Genomic DNA, 22,586 nt, shown 5'->3' with positions numbered 1-22,586 from the left:
TAACCATGCACTAAGTTATCTGAATGGACGGGAGAAACAAATTTGCAGGGACATGGGTGGAACAATTGCAAGCATACACCTTCACCATCGAACACAAGAAGGGCCAAGCAAACAAGGTTGCAGATGCTCTAAGTAGAAGGGTCAATTTGGTGCAGGAGATACAGTTACAAAGTGTTGTGATTGATGCCCTCAAAGACTTGTACAAGGAGGATCCAAACTTTGGAGAAATTTATAAGGTTTGTTCCAGACTTTCAGATACATATCACACTTATATTCTGTTTAAATAAACCCAAAATGGTCTTTTGTTCAAAGGGGGGCAGCTTTGCATTCCAAAATGTTCAATGAGGAGCAACCTAATAAAGGAGAAACATTGAGGAGCATTAAGTGCTCACTTTGGAATAGATAAAACATTGGAGTTGATTAGAAGAAACAATAACTGGCCAAAAATGCAAACAGACATAAGTTTGCAGACAGACATAAGGACAAACCAAGGTCTATACCAACCTTTACAATTCCAACAAAAGCATGGGAAAGTATAAGCATGGACTTTGTAATGGAACTACCTAGAACTAAGCAAGGTTGTGATAGTATTTTTCTCATATTAGACAGGTTCAATAAAATGGCTCATTTTGTACCTTATAAATCAACCAATGATGCATCCCATATTGCTAATGTTTTCTTTAAAGAAGTAGTCATGATTTATGGCCTCCCCTGCCCATTATTTCAAATAAAGATGTAAAATTCCAAAGTCATTTTGGGGAGACCTTATAGAAAAGATTAGGCACCAATTTGTCTTTCAGTTTTGCTTACCATACTCAAACAAATGGGCAGACTAAAGTAGTTAATAGGTCTTTGGGCAACCTATTAAGATGTCTAATCAAGTATCATGGACAAGCTTAGGATTCCATTCTTCCTCAAGTAGAATATGCATACAATGATACAATCAACAGAAGCACCAGCAAAACACCCTTTCCGATTAATTATGAGTTCAATCCTAGAGGAACCATAGAGTTGAGGGATCTAACAGACAAATTCAAGGTCAATGCTCAAGGTGAAGAACTTGCAGACTTCATTAAGCTGGTGCATGACCAAGTCAAACCCACATTGCAATCTACAACAGAGAAGTATAAAAAGCAAGCAGATTGCAAGAAGAGGTATGTCACATTCAAAGTGGGAGATAGAGATTGGCCTTATTTGAACAAAGGAAAATCACTCAAAACAAATACACCAAGTCACAAATGAGGAAAATTGGAACATTTGCAATCATTCATAATATGGAGAGAATGCATATGAAATCTCATTGCTCCCTACAGTCACCATTTCTCCATTTTCAATGTCTCTGATCATACTCTTTTCAAAGGCGGTGGAGGTACTAATGTTCCCTTGTAGAATGCACCAAATGAACTGGCAAAATAGCTTAAGGAACCCCCACCAAGCCAACAAGTGCAACTTGACAAGGTTTTGGATTCAAAAGTGATCAAATAGACTAGGATACACATACAAGGAGTATCTAGTGAAATGTACGGACCTCCCTAAAGAAGAAGCCACATGGATGGATCAAGACTATTGTAAAACATGGAACAACTTTGCAAGACCTACTCTCAAGTGGGAACTTGAGTTCAAAAAGACAAGGGAGTATGGTGCAGGAGCACCCCTCCCAAAATGTAATAGGGTAGGATGATTTGGAATCAAGATGTAATAAGGATCATTGGATCCATTTCTTGCGATGTAAAGGACTATTTGTAAGGCCACTTGGCACAAGGTGTTTCTATAAACCTTGGGTCAAAGTTTGGTCAAAGGGCCTAAATCTTGTCATTTTTATGATTTTCAAGTGTCTTGGGATGATTAGGATGGAGTTGAGTTGGTTTGAGTCCCTTTTGGAGACACATTACACATATTGTTAAAAGTTGTCAATTTGCAAGACAAGATGCATAGCGAATTCTTGCCCAACTAACATGAATTTCCCCAACAACCACTTCTGAATTCAAATGGTGGTTATGGCCATTGGGACAAGTCTATATAGCCTTGGAAAGACCGAAACTATACAGAATGAAAATTTAGTATACTTTGGTGGAGATTTGGGTCAATAAAGATAGTGATTTTCTAGCATTTTCTCTGTTATTTTCTACCGTACAGCCTCTATTGGATTGGTACATGAGATCAATTGTTATGGTCATATGGTGCTAAATATTTCCTTCCTATTGCAATTGGTTTCATCATCTGGAGTGGAGTTATAAGGGAGATATTTGCATTTATTTGTAAGGTTCTCTCAAACACTCCATAAGAAGGGTGTCATCAAAATATGGCCCTATCTTGACTTGCCACCATTGGATCTTCACAACTCTTGGTATGGAGAAAGTAGGGGCAATGTACTTTATGATTCCAAAGTTTCAGGACTAGAGGTTATCATTTACTATTTTTCCAAGCCCTAGCCCAGCATTCACTATGTGCTCGAGTATGAATTAAAGCAAATTGTGTTGCAGAAAGCCAAACTTGATTAGTGGAACTCCAACCAAGTATTGTTTTGGAGTAAGGAGGAGACAAGGAAACAATCCATGTCATTGTTGGTGCCTAAACCAAAGAACCAATCGGATCGGAATCGACAAGGCCTACTCGAATCGTGAATCGCCTATGAATCAGCTACGAATCAGCAAAGTGAAAAAACCCTTGAAATTTAAAGATTTAAACGATTTAAAACATATTTCATTCACCCTTTATTGAATATAACTTTAACACACTATAACATCATCAAATAGAAGGTAAAGCCTAACATACATAAACAAAGAACATAAACAATAAATCCATCACATACGTAAAAAAATTGGTCATTTTTTGTAATTTTTTATCAACTTGACAATTTTTGGGGCCGATTTTTGGCAATTTTTGACAAGATCATCGATCATCAAGTTTGGCGATTTCTACAAAAAAATTGCCGAGACGAGATAGCGAGTCGGAAAATATTGCTTAGGCTTGCTCAAATCATCAATTTGCCAAAATCAGATGAATCGCCGCAATTTTAAGTTCTATAGTCTAAACAATCCATCCTTGAGTAGTTGCTTCACAAACTAGACTTAACTATGCCTAATTGCAAACTAATCACAATATGGGTTTGGTGGCTAAATGATTGAGTCAAGCACCAATCTCTTCAAGTTTGATAGAACATCCAAATGGGTGTTAGGAATGACCATTACTTTGTATGGTTGTGTGGAAAGTTTCAGAGTTAAGGTCCAAAAACTCATTAGGTCGACCTAATGGCTAGTAAGTCTACTCCGTAGGCCAATTGGGGAAAACAACATTGTGGGTCTTTGGCAACCCATCCAATGAATGATTCTCTATTCTTATATCCATACGAACATGTCTAAATCATTACCTTGCATATCTATGGAGTTTTGAGGCCATTTCCATGTTTTGCCACAAATAGGGAACTTGGCCCTAAACCCAAAATCACGCATAGTTGGATCTTTGTGTAGAATGGTCTAAGATGATCTTTTCATTTATTTGAACCCATGAACATGTTTTTGGGATCCCTTAGAAGGGTATGAGCTCTTGTGTAGGTTTGAAGGTGATCATAAGGAGTAATAGAGGCTTGCGGACCTAAACCACCCTGTTTGCATTGCTCTTTGCATCAACTAGACAAAGAACTAGATCACTCAAAAGCAGCTAGGTCAGAACTATTAAAAATTTGTTTGTTATAGCCACCTCCCTGTCTAATCCTTTTGCTACTCCTGGTGCTCTCAAATGTTCTCAAGTGAGTAGGCAAATAGCCCAAACACTACCAAAATGGTGAATGACATGGAGAAGAATAGATTACTGAATACAATTGTATGTTATTTATATGGCAAAGCTCTTCTGGAATTGAGTATCTATTTTCACCAGAAAAGAGAAACAAAAGCTACCCACAAACTGAGCATCTCGTCCAAAAAATGGATCTAGCTAACACATAATATGCCCAAATATTAAAAATGAACAAATCAATCCTCTCTTCTCCAATTATAGTCTTCCTATGTAGGGTCAAAACACACATTGCTAATTCCATCAACAACAACCAAATAATCATTCCCATGCTTGCACATTGGAGAACACACCACAAATCTACTAAAATGCACCCAAGGCCTCGTAGATGCTTGAAAAGGTATGAAATTCTTCCCTTCTAGCTTTGAATTTGCAAGAAAACATACTTTATCTTCTACTAAATCTTGTTACTTCTATTTTGCATTCTAGGGCAACATATGTACCTTTGCTAACAAATATAAATTCCTAACATCGAAATGACCCACAACTTTGGGGTTATGTGCCTCACTTATGAGTAGAATCCAATGTGTATTTGGTGCACAATTTGCCCAACCTAAAGAGTTGATATGAGCTTTGAAATTGATGACTTAGACAACATATCTACCACGATACTTGAATATCCTTTTTATGTTTTGAATCACCAAATGAAATTCTTGCAAAATTCTCTCCACTTGACCATTATAACTTGTTTCAATGCTTCTGGGTATTGCAATGGTTTATGATCCATGTGCACCACAATCTCTTTACCAACAAAATAACACCTTCATTTATCGATGGCTTGGATGAGTGCATCGTGACAAAAGCAGCCACAAACCTTTTAAATATTGTGTGCACTATGATAGTCAACAGTTATGCATTCTCTTCAAAAACACCTATATTAAGCACACGACTCAGTGTCATCACAAACTTACACACATGATACCTTGCATGGCTTTTCTAACTTTCCACAAGACACCTTACCACATAGTGAATCTATATAGCGACAACTTAATGTATGTCAGAAAACATCAGCCATCAAGCAGTACAACCAAGAGAGCAATTGGATGATCTACTGTTCATATTTGAATGTTGTAACTTCTCTCTAGTGTAACTAAAATGTAATTTTCAAACACTCCACATCTGTGGAATTTGATATTGAGAGTAGTGGAAAAATCACACTAAGTGTCTACCAGTCCTAGAAATTCTCATTCCTCATCATGCATTTGTATAATCATATTATAACCTACTCATTTATTGATTTGAATTAAACTAGCATATCTTATTTTGTGAATTCTTATGCTTGTGACCCATTGCGTGTCAACAACTAATTCAATGCTTCCAAAAAAGTGTCCCCCTAATGACTTGGATTACTTTACTAACCTTGGTATCTACCGCATTATTATAATCATCTCAACCTCATAGAAGTTCATGCTTATCATAGATAGCCCCCCCCCAAAAAAAAAAACCTATGTAGAGGACGAAACACACCTTGTCAACATGTAACGTTACACAAACATCACAACAACAATAGTACATTGACAACATACTATGATAGTATACAAATGGCTTTTAAAGGCACATATATTCCAACACATTACAGAGTTCAACACAAATTTGATTTGATTCCTAGATTCCCTCTTCCTAATATGTCTCTTCCTAGACATTTGTTTAAAAGTCAAAATGAAGTTCAAAATAAAATTCAAGGGCTTCTAGAGACTAGAGGAAGATCAAACCTAACTTATCTCTCTATAAGGCAATTTGATAGTCTAGGTTATGCTAAACAAACATGGCACACAGTGCCTCTACATCAAATATCACATAATAAGATCATAGTGAGGAATCAATATCGTCATCCATGCATTAATTATCTTTTACAAACCAGCACCAAATTGGATTTTACAAAGATCAACCTTAATAGAACAAATCAAAATCATGGAAGCATTGTATAAAAAACCAAATGTGCCTTTTTAGGTTGACCAACATCTCAGTGAGTGACATGTTCCTAATGAGACGCATTGTGTAACCTTCACCAACTCTATCATTGTCTACTTAGATGACATCCTCACCTTCAACAAGACCTAGGCAAAACATATGGAGCACATCTTGCATGCTCTAAAACCTTTCCACAGACACAAGTTGCAAGCCAACTAAGGCAAGAGCTTTAGCACAACGAAAAAAATATTCGGGTTACATCATTAATCACACCAACATCCACGCAAGCCCAGAGAAAATCGACATGACTTGAGATTGTCCAAATTTAAAACCCTTCCATTCACAAATTTTCTATTTAGTTGAAACTATAAAACTAATGTCTGTACACTCCTCTAGAGGGAACTGTGGTCATTGAAAACTTCACCCCTATGCTTGCAATCATGATACCCAAAAAATCCCTTCATGGAAATTTCCTTAGTTACAGTAGTATAAGTGAGGCGACCAAGTTTCCCATGAGTTGTAGGGTGCACCTAGCCTATCCTCTATTACCTTTTGAAGCAAGTTATGTATCTACATTGACCTTTTGGTGTACTTGTGCCCAAAATGAACTTTTAAGACTAAATGAGCTACCAATTTATGCTTCAAAGGTAGAGATGGTTTAATGCTTAAAACAATCATGTCTAATGGCTCTTCTTTCCTCTAGTTCGAATGATAAAGAGACTATCCCTTTATAGCTTTTAGGGTTGATTCATGCATCTACTATTAAAAGATTTGCAAATTCTATTTAAAAGAGAAGACTACACTACAAAGAAAGAGAAATCTTCTCCAATAAACTTAAATATTCGTACCCAATACCCCTCGGCCCATATTAAGAGAGATGGAATGGGGATCATTTTAGAGGATTTTGCATGTATATGGGTTATGTTAAATTTAGGTACACTTCTCAATGGCTAATATGATCAAATTGGCATTAATACATATAGAGATATGCCACAACCCTCTAAGTTTTGAACATGTATCCTTAAAAAGAGGGAGTGTGTCCTACTCACAATGCATAGACCAATACATAACCAACCCCAATCATCATCCCTCACCATCCCCAAATTTCAATCCATTTTGCCCTTTAACACGCAAAATGTATACATTTTGTCCTTTAAAAAAGGCCTAAGGTATATTATTGTTATCCTTTCACACTAGCTTTGTAGATGCACATCAAAAGTGAGGGCTGAAAATATTAGTCCTAACAGGACAGACTGATCCTCGACATTGAACATTTATATATATCATAATCATAGGATCAACTATATATGTTGATGCAAACTCTCGTCCTTGAAAAAAATATGACACACTAGACAGCATGCTTAGAAAGAAGCAATAAATTCATAGTAAATATCTCAATTTAATTATATCAAAAGCATATCAAATCCACTATGATGTGGAGTTGGGACAATGTGAACAAACTACTTCATATGGCAACCTAAGTTCGTAATCACAAATGACATGCACCAAGGGCTAAAGAGAGACCCTCCCTATGATAATAAAGAGACGAAGGAAGGGTACATGAAGACTTTTCAAATAATGTATACAATTAAAAAAATGTTTCTACTTCGAAGCATTTGGTAGATTTTTGTTGATTTTTAGGGCTCAAATGAACTTGATTTGATGGTGGGCATAGCATTGCAAAGATGCAATAGAGTTGAAGACACTTTCCACTTGCCTCCTTTCACAAGTTGTCATGTATTTGGCTATAAAGAGATATTGGTCCACATATAAATCCAGTCAATCAATTATGATGAATAGGCTTTCCTCTCTATGAGCAAAGGTGATCATGCATAATGCCTTTACACTTCAAGATCAATAAACTCCCAAGTATCAAAGATTCTAGTTGCATGGTAGGATGTCGATCCCAACAATGCCATACAGCTTGATGAGGGGGCATAGGAATGACTGGTTGAGGTTCCATTCAATGAGGCAATCCTTGACATAGGCAAGGAGTCAAATTCAAACTTTGATTTTGATGCAAGTGAAAATAAGGCAAAGGCACAAAGGCGACGTCATATTCAAACTTAGCATTTTATGACATGCACATTGACAGTGAAAATTCATATAATTAAACATTGAAATTTTGTTGATTTGTATGTCGACATATGTGAATTATCAATTCAGCTCTAATGTTTCACAATATGGTTACATAATCCTGAACAAATAATATTTTAATTTCATATATTTAGAAAACTTCCCTAGTCTTTAATCTTGTGCTCTACTGCCTTCAAGAAGACATCCTATCCAGCAATGCATCTTTGTATCTATTATTGTCCCCATCCCAAAAACCCTATGTAACACACCCATTGGAATAATTTTCAGGAAGTAGTACATGTGGGTGCAACATAAAAGCTGCCTACTACTTCCACTTCCCCAAAAAATAAGAACTTTTAAATACTTGCTTCCATTTCTTCGTACTATAATCCTCAATCATGCCTCTCATGCTCACCATGGAACATAGCCTACCATCCATTGGAATTTTTTGTCAGGAAGTAGTACACGTGTGCAACATAAAAGTTGCCTTGTACTCCCACCCCCCAAAAACTAAGAACAATTAAACACTTGCTTCCATTTCTTGTTACGATAGTACTCAATCAAGCCTCTCATGCTCAAGATATACTCGCCATTCCCTTAATGATTTTAATGGTATAATGGTGTTTTGAATTTCTCAAGTGGAAGAAGAAATCTTTCCAAAAAGCGAAGTCAAAAAGTTGCCCTTTTTATTTCAATTATTGTCCTGTATCTCTCCTTTAACTAAAAAATGGTTGAAAACCAGTGTCAATAATAAAAAGTTGTTGAGAACCCCCTATATAGCCTTGTATGGTGTGGAGGTGTCTTCTTAAGCCCCTCTATAACCCCCTATATAGCTTTGTATAGGCGTGGAGATGTTCTTAAGCTGAAGGAAAAAGTTCACCAAATTCTGAAAGTTGAAAAGTTGTCTTTCCATTTCAAATTATAAACCTGCCCCTACAGCATAAATTTCCCAAAACCAGTAAAGAAGTGAATGCACATTCACCATGATGTACACAAGTTTTTGCCACCTATCCAAACTGGCAAATTCACCAAAACATAAAAAATATCTCTTCTTTGGCTGAATTCAAATTTTCTGATCCTCTTTCTGTTTTCTGAATTCCATTTTACTAGTCTGGTAAATTTTTCCCTATCAACATGGATCAAATACATAAAGTTTCTGAGGTCGTGCATTTTTCTCTGTATTGCGAGCTTCAATTAACCCAATTAAGCTGGTAATCTCATGAGAGAGAATACTCATGGTAACACTACATAAACGAAGATGGCCTTGTCAACTCAATATGGCAAACTGCATAAGATTAGTTGTGAGGGCCATTAAATGCACAGAGCTTTCAGCCCCAACTTCAATATGCCTGAAAACCATTTCAGGATTATTGTTTGAATGCAATAATTATTGCCTGTGCTTTTTCTGTGCTTGGCAATCTAATACTTTCCCCATTTCTTGCTTTCTACATATTCACTTGGGGTCTTGAATAGTTTTTCTAACCTTTTCAAACTCGCCCAGTCTGCATGTCATCCATGAGTTCTTCACTAATAATTCCTGCCCAAAGTCTGCTTTCAGTATGCAATTTTTTCTGGAGCTTTCTTACTGGACTTCACAAATGTACTTCTAACTTTGACCCCTTATATTTTTCTTTCAGCTCAAGATCGCCCATTTTTCCACTTTACCCTCAAATCAAACAGTTGCTGTTTTTCCAACACCAACTCTACAAACTGTTCTTTGCCTATTCTGCAATAGATATTTACCTCGGTCCTCTTCCCCGCAGTTGAGATTTTCTGTGTTTGAAGTTATTTTCCTCTTCACCATGACAACTCAAATGAACTGAAGCTTAGAAGCAGCAATTTTATGGTCTTCAAATCAAATAACTTTTCGCTACCTTTCAGAAATTGAAAGCCAGAATTAAGAAAGAATTACTGTTCCTTGACATGAAGACATGGCATGCAAACATTAGCTTGAACAGTTAAATGACCCAGCAAGTTTCATAATTTACCCACAGACAAGCACCAGCAGTGGTGCAGGGGCACCAAGGATCAACAACGAATTCATGAAGCCATTTAAAGTACACAAGAAGACTATGAAGACAATCAAGTCACCTAATGAATATCAAAGGATCAAAGAGGTTAAAGGTATATTAAACAATGTAAATTGAATAAATTATAGCATATTGACCCTTTGATGTTTTAATGCCATGCAATGGCATTCAAATAAATAGATTTCATTTATATGTTTTAAAAGTCAAAATTTGGATGTAATATGGACCAATAGTGTCCAAGGGTGCTTTTGGGTAGTAAGGAGTATAAGCATGGAGTGATTAAGTAATAAGGTTTCCAATTTAATAAGGTTTTAAGCATTTTTAAAGTTTAAAAGTTTAAATATTCAAAGTATAACGGTTAGTAGTCACTTTAGGAGGGAAATAGGATTTCATTGCTAAAATTACTTAACTAATCCCTCTAACCGGTTGTGTATGGTTGGGGAAGTTAAGATTTGATTTATTATATTGTCATCATCTCTCTTTGTACGGGCAGAAAGGGAGAACCTGGAAGTGTACGGCAAGAACAAGATTTTCAATAGAATCACAAGTTTAGTTTGCAATCCTTTGATTCTATGCATTGTTTTTAGGATCCATTTCTGTTGTTTTGATTTTCAGATACAAGATGGAATAGCAATCAATCTAAAACATTCATTTACTGATTGAATGCATTTAGATTCACTTTAAACTCTTTGTTCTTGCATTTTGTCTGAAGCAACTTGACTGTGTCAGAAAATATATTAATTTATTCGAAGTTCTTTATCTTTTCCATATACTGCTGATTGGATTAAGGAATTGGAAGATCAAATAATACATTTGAAAGGTGCATTAGATGTTTTGAAAGGCTTTGAAGAGTTTTTAGCATTACTGTGCCATCATCTACAGCGGATTAATCCTGATTTTGTTAAGTTCCCATTTGTTTTGGAGTCTAATTTGTAAACCATAACCTTTCCATGGACCCAAAGGCCTTGGACCCAATGGAAAGATGAATACTAACAATGTATTATAAGTTTCTAATGATCTTACTTGCAGAAAGTTTGAAGAAGTAAGTGATCACAGGTTGAAACAGGGTGTGGGTGCATTGAAAATGCTAGTACAAGTACAACAGTGAGAGTTTGGCCTTAAGGGGGCAAGGTGTTTTTATGATTTGGATAATCATATATTGACATATAAATGGTGAATCAATCACCAAATAAGTCTGAAAGAGTTTGGAGAAGTAAGATTTGAGAAACCCTCAAATCAAGAGTTTGAAGCCATTATATTGGGGTTTTTGATGTTACAAGTGTGCTGGGTTGATTTCCTCTTGGATTTAGAGGTTTTGAGTCATTTAATGATACTGTCCAAGGTTTGAGAACTTGGAGATATTTTCATGTGGTAGTTGCTTTGTTAAATCACCCTATTTTAGTGCATTTTGGGGACACATAGTGAGGAAAGTCATACATGGTCCAAAGGAGTCCATAATAATCTTGTAGTATGTTGTGGTAGGGCCAAAAGGGTATCTAAATATACCATTTATTTGTTCCATCCTTTGGAAAAGTTTTGTGTTAGGGGGCAAAAAGGGTGAAATGCTGATTTTTAGGCCTCTCTAGGCTAGTTTAGAGCCTTTTCGCTATTGTGAGTGGAAAATAAGTCTAGGAACTTTAAAACCATCTTAATCCATCATTATATACATGAAACACTTCAAATCTATCATTATTTTACATTGTGAAGAATCTTGGTTGGGTGGAGACTTATAAAGCCATTGTGCACCTTTTGGAAAAGTGTGGGTTTCTAAGCCAAATTTGAATAACCTATCTTGTGTAAAAGGTCCATCACCCTTTCCTCTGCATCAAGCAGCCTGTCCAATAATTCTTTTTTTCCCAAAAGAAACAAATGCATGTCATGAAGTACATTAAAAGTGTCATGTAAAATTTGTAATTTTTTGTTGTTTAGTAACTTACACATTTGTTTAATCTTTAAATTATTTATCACATACAATAGAAAACTTTTCACTAGATACTCCACTATAACACAAACTACCCTAACTCTACTACACAAAGTGCCAGAATACAAAAAACCCTCTTATAGTTATTTCTATATGGATGATTGCAAATTCCTTGGCATATACTTCAAATCAGGGAATGCCACTACAAAGCCTGATTTCATATGGAGAAATGAAATAATTTGTCAGGGGACACACCATTTCAAAAGATTTATGGCATACACAGTCCACTCCGTAAATGATTTCATGGTCCATATGACATCTTTAATGACCCCAAAAGCAGGATGACAATATTACCAGTTACATAGAAAAATAATTTGAAAAATATGCAACCAAACAAAAAGTAGAAGACCATATGGTACCCTGCACTTTTGACTTAATTAATACTGACGTCCATGCCATCATGATCTACTAGTTTTCCCTGTGACAATCCCTGACTTACTCACATCTCAAAATTTAAAAAAGATGTATAATAGTTTATTACATATAAATATGTGATATTCCCTCAATCAGCATCTACCCTTCTCCTGAAGAAATACTTTCCTACGAATCAAAATGTCAAAGACAGGATGTACTTTACAATAAACCATCATGAAAGCATGCAAACACTACTAATGCATTTCCCCTTCTCCTGAAGAAATACTTTCCTATGAATCAAAATGTCAAGATGAGATCTACTGAACAATAGACCATCATGAAAGCACATAAACACTACTAAGGAAATGTTCAACTGTTATTTCGACAAATGACAAACTAGATCAGATTGTGTATGTAGGTACAATCACACAATAATGTATTTCAATGATGAAAATAAGTGAAAAGCCCCTCTCAGAAGGACAAATTAAGAACCTCTAAAAGGTGCTTCAAAATTATAATTAAATCAAGAAAAGCTTTCAAAAAACAGCTTTCAAGATATCCTCAATAATGAAAACAGGAAAAAAAAAATTATGAAATCAGCCAAAAAAATAACTCACCTCTTTGTTGGTCTGCAATTGTGCATTGCTAGCTCTTATCAGATTTCGCCACTTATCCTAAAAACATGCAAACTATCTCCACTTGACACCATTGTATTGAGAAACAAGAAAAAGCGCAATCACAGGAAAACCAAAAAAAGTAAGCCAAACTGCAGCTGACAATTAGAGATTCTCGAGGGAATAGCTAATCACCTTGAGGTCTACAGAGGTACGGTGTTGATAAGATGAAAAGGCAAGTCTCTTAATTTCAGACCACCTTCCAGCACCGCACCGAGATACACCCTCAACTAATTTCATCACTTCCCCCAGTGTCCAGGCACGATGATGTTTCCTTCGAGTTCCACCCTTCGCTGTTGGAACAGTTGCAACATACCCATCTGAGAATTCCTCTTCCAAATCATAGTCAAGAGGCTCAGAAATAGAACGTCCATCTGTTTCAACTAGAAGTAGTGCTTTTTCATCATTTTGAATGTTCTCATCAACCTGGAAGTGATTATAAAAATATAACAAAACGGATAAGAATCAGATAACCTCAAATTGATGGAATTGTACAAAATGTAGATCCAAAACAATCTGATAACAATACAAGAATATATTTCTCAATACACCATATCACTACCTACTCATACATTCATCTAATTGCTTACTTACAGTCTGCTCATCTGATCCATAAGGAAGTCTAGGTTTCCATTTCATATCTGCCCCGTCCCCTTCACACCGTGCAGCTCGTACAGTTAAAGCTTTCTTCACAAGTTTTGCTGCCACTCCATTTGAATTATACTTCTGTTCACAATGCAAAAGACTGATGTCAGCTACATTTATTTAATCGTTGATTAGATTAAGAGCTTAAAAAACATCACAATAATATCAGCCATTTGTCAATGGTCAGATACATTACAAAACAAAACAGCCATGTAGTCAAAGTTAAACTATAATTCAACTCGTACATGAAAACCATTAACAAATTTTAAGAGTTCAAATATGCAAAGCCACTAATAGTTACTTGACTCAATTTAAATTGAAAATGTGTACAATTTCTATGTTACACAAACACGAGATTATAGTCAAATGTTATTGGAAAATGGATGGGTTTCCAATGTCACAGATAATGTTCTCAGAATTTACAATATAGGAATGGTAAATTATAGTATACACGTATAAAATCTAAAACTTCCATAACTAATTTATAATAAAAATCTTATATAATTTGAAAATTGAAACTTATTGAAGTGAGATTTATTTAGGTTCAAATGAAACATGAAATCAGAATCTGCAAGAAATGGCCTGGGTTACCAAAATGCAAAAAACTTGAGGAAGTTTCTGAAATATCCCCTTCAGAATTTTCTGTACCAGTTAATGCGTCTTTTTCTGATCAGGAATGAAATTCATTACTAGAAGAAGAAATAGGCCAAAAATCAGGATGCATTATCCTCAAGAAACATATGCGGGGAAACATGGGCCAGCGCATTAAAAAGGCAGGACATGTATTCCCAGAAAACAGGGAACCAGTAAGAATTTTTGATTCGAATCTCAACAACAAAATGATCCATTTGTGATGCAGTTTTACTAATTTCTATTACCCATGAAAGTGAACAGAAAACAGCACAGGTGGCAAACAGCCTACAAAGGCACATAATACATTAAAATTTAAAACAGTATTTGAATTTATTCAGTAAACAATTATGTAGATTCAAAGTGAACTATAATGTAACTTGCATGATGGTAATGATATCTGAGAAACCATTATCTAAATATTCTATAATAAAATCATTTTACTTTTTATCAAGCCATTGAACTTCACAATTTATTAAGCATGATAGTTTGCATGATAGATCTTGAGATTACATGAGTATGCAACTGATCGATGAAAGTGGTCAAAATTTCCTAAAGTGTATTTTGCTTTAAACAGATTATTTTCTGCTAAGGTTTGTGGAGCCCAATTGTACATAATGGTAAGTGAAAGGCAATGTTACCACATAATTGAATAATTCATAATGAAAACAAGAACACAAGAACAGGTAGTGAAAGCATATGGGAAGTCAACCCTTGTGTTACAGCCTCTTAAAAATGGTTCGACAATCCAATCTTGTACATGTATATACATTAGAAATACTGATATAGATACAAAAACTGTATAGGATCTACACCAATGGATATCGACATTCAAGCATTCAAAACATACGCACATTTGCATTTTAACTCATTCGTACAATATGTATATTACCCTGACAGCATTAGGAATGAAAATACAGTGGTGCATACATGCAGACAAATATTGTCCAGATAGCTTACATATCTTGTATATTTTAAAAAGAAGCATATTATATATTAGAACTGAGTTACTGGTCATGGTACAGATTTTGATTTGCTGGTTTGGTTAGTAGGTTTGGCCCAAAAAATATTGGGGTATGATCCTACATAACATGAATAAAGTACATATATAAAATTATAATAAGTAATGAAGCTGACCCCGCATCATGATGCTGGTTGGGAGCGCTATTTCCCTAGACAACACATGAAGAGTCTTGACAAATAACAAACATAAGTGTGCATACGAATATCATTGGAGTGTACATGCTCAAAAGTATTGAAGAGTATGCCCAATGCTGACCATTAAAGGACTCCGAGTTTGAAGGACAAGACCTATGTTAACATAGTGGTCCATGGGGGTCATTTGAGTTGGCCATCTATCAAGCTTTGGCATTGGTGATGGCAATTGGAGAATGGGAGGAGACTGGAGACAACGAGAGATATAAGGAGATTAGAGGTCGGAAGGACAAAGAGTATGGAAATGATAACAAAGAGATAAAGGGACGACAACAACAAAGAGACAAGGGACCTCGAGGGGTGGAGAAATGAAGCAACTTAGAGGAATAGGGGTATGCTTGGACTTGGAGAGATAAGGAGAATACAATGGCAATCGGAGTGATAAGGGTATTCAGAGATCTAAGGCAAGAAGAGACAAGTTAAAATGAGTATGATAAATCTAGGAGGCCCTAACGACTCAACAGTCATTAATATCACCTTGGGCATGGGCTCCTATTATGACCTTTTAACACAAGGCCTCATTGCAAATGGGAATCCCCCTTTTTGTTGTAGGCCTTGTCTTTTTGGCTTTCATTCTTGGTAGTTTTTGGCTCAGCCCCTTAAGGTTCCCTCTATTTCAAATGAGAATTGGTGAAATTGACTACGTCTAGAAGCGAAGTATAGTTCACATGGCTCCTAGAATGGAAACTGTGAATTAGATCAAGTGTGAATGACAATTAATCTTTTAAAAATAATGCAAGTGAGATTTTGAATGTTTTGACATCCTATTTTTTGAAATTTCTATGTTTGGTATGCCTATTTTTAGTAATAAGTTTCACTGCATCCCAAAATGGGCTTAAGTACTTTCTATATTTAGTAGGTTTCACTGTGTCAAGGTTTTCCCTAATTTTGCATTTAAACAAGCTTACTATTTATAGTAAGTCTATTTTTGGCAGGTTAGATGAGCTATGGCTAAGTAAGAGGAAAAAGTGTAATATTTCTTAAAAAGCATCTCCTAGAAAGGGGGCACCCAAAAAAGCTTTGTAAAAGCACGGGAAGTTGTGAAGATTCCTAATTCTAATCCAAGAAAAGATGTAAAAATTCTTGGAGAATCCTTGTTCCAATATCAACTTTATATAAATCTTGAAAAGAAAAAAAATTGTGGGAAGAGAACACTGACAGAAGTATGTTGATTACTGGAATTTGGATGTTAGAAAATTTTTGGAATCTTCTAAAATCTAGAATCATTATAACTCTTGGAGATCTAAAACCACTCTCAAACATCCTAGACGGTATTATATGTACTTAAGTATTATATTTTATATGCAAGGGAAATTGAAAAAAATGGCTAGTCAAAGACAAAATTCCCTACTGCCACGGACTTACACCCTAGAGTGCTAATCCCTCGAGGTCATGGATCCACCCCCAAGGCACAAATTCTCCCTCTAGGCCTATGGTGCACCCTAGAACACCAATTTCAACGAGTCAAGGGAATTTTCAAAAATGACAAAATCCTCCATTTGCTCTAATTTTTGCCCTAGAGTGCCATTTCATGATGACCAAGGAAGCAATACAAGGTAGAAAATCCTCCTTGGAAGTCAACTTGCACCCTAGAATGTTAATACAATGAGGTCATGGAATTCATTGCGAAGGACACAATCCTACATAAGGCATGATTAGCGCTCATAAGTACAATTCCATGGGGTCATGGATTCTCTAAATGAAGAATCCACATGAGCTCAAATGCACCCAAGTAACAAAATTCTTCACGTGCAAGGAATTCTTCAAAGAAAAAAAATCCTCCACCCAAAAAATATGCCCAGAGCATTCAAATGGCATGAAATATAAAAAAAATTGACAAGTATGTAAAGGAAAAATATTTCAAAAAGGCATGCTAGTGAAATTTTGAGTGTTTTGATGACCTTACTCTTTCTGGAAGTTTCCATTATTAGTAAATGTTGCTGCATCCTAGATTGGTCTTGGTTTGACTTTATTAGTAAATGTTGCTGCATCCTAGATTGGTCTTGGTTTGACTTTGGAACAACTTACAATTTCTAATATATCTATTTTTGGAAAGGTCTATGTTGATAGCAAGTGAGCTTTGACTAATAAAGAGACAAAAAGGTATCCAATTTTATATCCAAAAGAATGAACAAGTGAGACTATTCATTAGAAAATGGTTAAGCATACAAACATCATTGAATATCCAAAAGTGGAAATGCATGAAAAACATCAAAAAAATGGTTAAGTATGTAGGACATCTTTGAAACGCATCCAGAAAAAAAAGGAGATAAAATTTAAATGTGGAGAAGATCATGCTCTATCATTGCAATGCACCCAAGAGAGAAAAAACTCCCTATGTTTCTTAAGGACCTTGGATGGGGACCAGACTACGAATTGATCCCAGAGTGGTATATGGGCCTGATGAAACGCAAAGTTGTAAGTTCGGGGGCTGAAGTTGTAAGTTCAGGGACCAAACTTGTAGGTTCAAACACGCACAAAGTGTATCTAACATGAGATAACTTTCAGTGTCGATGAGGTATTCCTATTTGAATTTAAAAATATGATTAAAGAATACAATATTTGGGTAGTGTGTTTGAACATTAATATTAGATGGAAATAGTTAAGGAATGTATAATCATTAGAATGAGAGGGCTGGAGAAAATTATCCTTCCAACTCTCTCATTCTGATGATTGATCGCAGAGCCAAATCTCAAATCTGAAACATTGATGCAAACAAGAACACAATCATTTCCAAAAATGACAACATATATTATATGTTACTTTTCAATTAGTTATTAGGTATATGTTGGTAGGTAATGTTAGAGTGGGGCTGTCGTTGCACCAAAAAACCGATCTTTCAATGCCCAATACAACCACTCAACTTATAGTACACAAGAGGCAGTCAAGCCCTTGTCACGAATCCCGAGGGGAGCGCTGACCAAATTTCCAGCAAATCTCCCCCTCAACGTTACCTGAAGGTCTGAGGATTCGAACCTATGACCAAGCTCTGCTACTACTTGTTAGAGTGGGGTTGCCATTGCACCAAAAGACTGATCTTTCAATGCCCAATACAACCACTCAATTTATAGTACACAAGATGTGGTTAAGCCCTTGTCACAAATCCCAAGGGGAGCGCTGACCAAATTTCCAACAGGTAATTAGTGGTTTGGGTAGTTAGGAAAGTTGAGTGGATTTATGTATCGAAGACAAATGATTAATTCGTGGTGTTGAAGCCTTTTGTTTGTCATTTTTCAATATGGTATCGAAGTGTTTTATGTACCCCTCTGTTTACCTTCCATTCATTCATTTTTTCTTCTCCAAATAGATGCTAAATGATAATGAAATGTTTACCTTCATTCCCTCATCTTTTCTTCTCCAAATTGTGCTAAATGATATCACAACGAGGACCACATGCAGTAATCACTGTTATGCATCCACCAGTCTTGCACTTTGTCAATAAAGTAGCGCAGACCACATGCAAATATGTTGGCTTTATCATGATTTGCATTTCATTATTGAATTTTGTCTATAGTAGTGTGGTACAGACCACATTCCAATCTACTGACTTTATCATCCATCTACATGTGGTTTCTCTCCTGTGTACATCTTGTTCCCTCTTTATGTCGTTTTCACTCCATATTGTTCACTTCATATTGATAATTAGAAAAAGAAAGATGAAGAAATTCAAAGCGACAAAGATCTAAGGTGTTGCAGAAAAAATGCAGGCAAGAAAAGAAGTTTTTCATCTTTCAGTGATGAAGTTCTATTTGTCTCAAGATTGATATGGATTTATTATGCTGCACTTCAATGGATAATCAGGCTCCACAAAGGTGGCTTTTATGAAGCACAAATGAGCTGTTCATACATTTTTATCAAACTAATGAAGAGGAGAACAAAATCCAGAAATCATTTGAGACTAATACCAATATTTAATCTGCCAATTTAAATATCCCTTTTATTGATTTTTTGTATCGCTTCTGTCGGATAAATCCTATGAGACTAAAATATAGAATACATACACACACACACACACACATATCTGTCTAAAATTCTATTAGGAGAAATTAATATAATAATATCTATAATGTATATATATATATATATATATGTGTGTGTGTGTGTGTATAGTTTACATATAAATTATTATTATATTACTCTCACAAATGAATAGACATGTCCAATTCCCATGAAGAGACATGTCTCTCTCCTTACCTCATTCTCAGTATAAATTTAAGATAGATTGCTGCATTCGAAAAATACATTCTGTAAGAGGCAGTGCAAATACAATTGCAGCAATCTTCCAGGGCCAAAATCTATAAAGCCATAAAGGTGTAATAAATCTTCTATGTTCACATTGTAATAGAATACATTATTGCAAGAAACCAACATCCAAGGAAAGTCTTTCATTAACGAAAGGCGAAAAAGAGACAAGCCAATTGTTGATACTGCAGCACCAAAAAGAATCCTTGCACAAGCACAAATGGGTCTAATGAATTATAGTGCATGTCAGAAAATGATGCAATCAATAATAATTTATCATGCTAATGTAGTATTATAATATGTTAAATTTTAGTTAGTAGTTATGTATTCATGGATGGTGATTTAAGTAGCTAGTGAGTTGAACGGTTTTGCAAAGCCATAGAATGTAATCATTTGATTTGAGAATGAATGATTTATTTGTGGTGTTGGAGCCTTGTGCTTTTTGTTTCCCATGTTCAATAATATTGGATGGACTGAAATTAGAAATTGGTGTAAAACTAGATTTACTTCACCATATATTTCAAAATATTTGAGTTTCAAGATAAATATTACAATAAAATTAGAAAATCCTAATAAATAATTTGATTTGAGGATGAACGATTTATTTGTGGTGTTGGAGCCGTGTGCTTTTTGTTTCCCATGTTCAATAATATTGGATGGACTGAAATTAGAAATTGGTGTGAAACTAGATTTACTTCCCCATATATTTTCAAAATATTTGAGTTTCAAGATAAATATTACAATAAAATTAGAAAATCCTAATAAATAATTTATTTTATTTAAACACAATTTGTTTAATTCATATACTGTAGCTTACCCTGCACTAGGCTTATGAATACATACTAACTTTTGATTCTCACATGTATGGGTTCTTTAAAATTGACTTGTTCAACTTTATAATATTCAAAATTATCACTGTAAAGAAAAAGAGATAAGACAAAACATACCAGAAGTGAAGTACAATTTTTCCTTGGGCGTCCCCTCCGTACTCGAGAAACAAATGGAACCTGAATACCAGATCCTCCAAAAGAATCTTGCCTAGTAACCAATTGCATTCCCTCTGTCCCATTCCAGTAAGGAGGCCTGACCCGTGACTTCAATGGTGAGTGGCCATGACCAGAATCTCTCACAGCAGGAATTGTCCTTGCATTATATGTTCTAGGCTCTACTTCTGATAGTTCTTCAATGTATCGTTTGGTAGGTTTCCTCATTCTCTTCCCTGCAGTCTTTGATGTCCTGAAGTCTTCATCATACTCTCCGTACTCTATTTTTGGCCTCCGAAATCGCTTGCCTTCAGTTATCTCTTCATCGAGCTCATCATCATCATCATCATAACATCCGTACTCTAGTTTTGGTTTACGAACTGTCTTCCCAGCTATCTGCTCTGCACCTATATCTTCATACTCATCATTTTCTGCTTTAGGTTTCTGCAATCTCTTTCCTGCTCTCATCTCATTTCCTGGGAATTCATTACTAAATACATTTCCTATTTTTTCTGCTTCAATTGACAAGTGGATAGGACTGTCCTTCCCTTGAGGTTGTTTAGCCCCTTGTGACTCAAAACTACAAGCACATGTAACTTTATTTTTGGGGGTTTGTACATTCTCAAAAAATTGCACATGTGGGTCTGTAATGTGCTTGTTTCCGATGCTGGAAACATTCTCTTGTTTCTTGCCATTAGCTGTCTTATTTTCCAGTGCAAAATTATTATTTTCCCCATCAGGAGTACTTTTCAATCCTGTTGAAATGCGCCGCTTGAGCCACTGCTTGTCCTTAACAGAGGTTTCACGTCCAAATGTCCTTCGAAAGGCATCATGGAGTTCTCGAATAGAAAGATTGTCCAAACAAATTCCATTCTTGGAAGGATTCGAATCTGACTTTGTATTATCTTCCTCCAGTGGTGGAGATTCATCACAATCCTTTTCTATGTCTAGAATAGCATTATCATCAGTTGATAGTGAATTTGTTGGAGAAAGACTATCTTGAGAAGGGGCATCTGCACTTAGAACATGCGACCCAGAGTCTGGAGAACTTCGATTGTAGTCCCAGTTAGAGCTACTACTTACAGTTGTGTTCAATGCATATCGAGAACGACCAGGAACAACAGAAGCTAGCCGAAGACGTTCTTCTTCATTTACCCTCTGTAGCATCACCTCAAGAAACTGCACATCCAGAAGATTTTGTCAAATTTGCACTAAACAAAATGCTAAAACGCCAAACCATCAAACTATCATTTAGTAGTGTTTTTGTGACTGTTAAGATAACAGTGGTAAAAGTTCCCAGTATCAAGAAAACAACCACAACATAAAATGCCTTTGTGCTTATCACAACACAAATAAGAATATTAATCATTATGAAGAATACTTTTTGAACCTTTATAAATAAATAAATGTAACCACAAATAGGACATTAGTAGAAGATACATTATTCACGTAGAATACCCATACAGAGTTTTTTGTATCATGGCAATTTTCAAGCTAAATCCATTTCTCTATGTCAAGCAATAGTCATGATTCAAAGCTCGGTCATGGTGATCCATATTTTCATTGTCTTGTCCATCTCTTTGCAGAGCAGTAGAAGAGTTCTCAAACACATCTCTCACAACAAAGTATGTTGTTTAGAAGATGAAAAGTAAGAAGGCATGAAAAGGTTGCTTCTCAATAGAGTGGAGCACTCCAGTATGAGGACAAATACAAAAGTTTGAAAAGTTGCGGTCCTGCTGCCGCACATGCACCTCAGACAAGGGAAGCAAGTTTCGAATTGTCAATTTTTTCAAATACCACATTCAGATGTGCACTATATGGAGATTAGAGCAGTTTTGAATTTATGATTCAAAAATCTGAAACAAAAATATTCAGGTGTATATCCTGTCGGAGAGGATCAGAAGCTTTTTAAACCAAAGTTGCAAGACATGAAGAACATATGGACAAATGAAAAGACAAGACAACTCTCCAACTTCTCAGTCCTCAAAAACATAAAGTGGCATGCACTGAGGGTCATATTTTACAGATTTTGGTCAAGTGAAAAGTTAGTCTG

At 35.6% G+C, this 22,586-nt stretch overlaps 1 protein-coding gene across 8 annotated transcripts in view; it reads right to left on the bottom strand.

Annotated features, from left to right (window-relative positions):
• Positions 1–22,586, bottom strand: part of LOC149573251 (uncharacterized) — an 85,052-nt gene that overhangs the window by 22,505 nt on the left and 39,961 nt on the right. For all 8 annotated transcript variants that reach the window (XR_016360075.1, XR_016360076.1, XM_089814450.1 and 5 more), the window contains 4 exons: positions 20,498–21,712; positions 13,413–13,544; positions 12,954–13,244; positions 12,762–12,818 (listed from right to left, as the gene is read on the bottom strand). Coding sequence is in view for 6 of the 8 variants with exons in the window: in XM_089814450.1 (XP_089670576.1) it covers positions 12,762–12,818; positions 12,954–13,244; positions 13,413–13,544; positions 20,498–21,712 (1,695 nt within the window). In the remaining 2 variants the exon portion in view is untranslated. The remainder of the gene's footprint in view (positions 1–12,761; positions 12,819–12,953; positions 13,245–13,412; positions 13,545–20,497; positions 21,713–22,586) is intronic.

This window comes from Cupressus sempervirens, chromosome 2 (assembly GCF_028749045.1).
Source record: "Cupressus sempervirens isolate cs-2001-9-10 chromosome 2, ASM2874904v1, whole genome shotgun sequence".
Taxonomy (NCBI): Eukaryota; Viridiplantae; Streptophyta; class Pinopsida; order Cupressales; family Cupressaceae; genus Cupressus; species Cupressus sempervirens.
The sequence above is the reverse complement of the archived record's forward strand: the minus strand, read 5'-3'. Positions and strand labels throughout refer to the sequence as shown.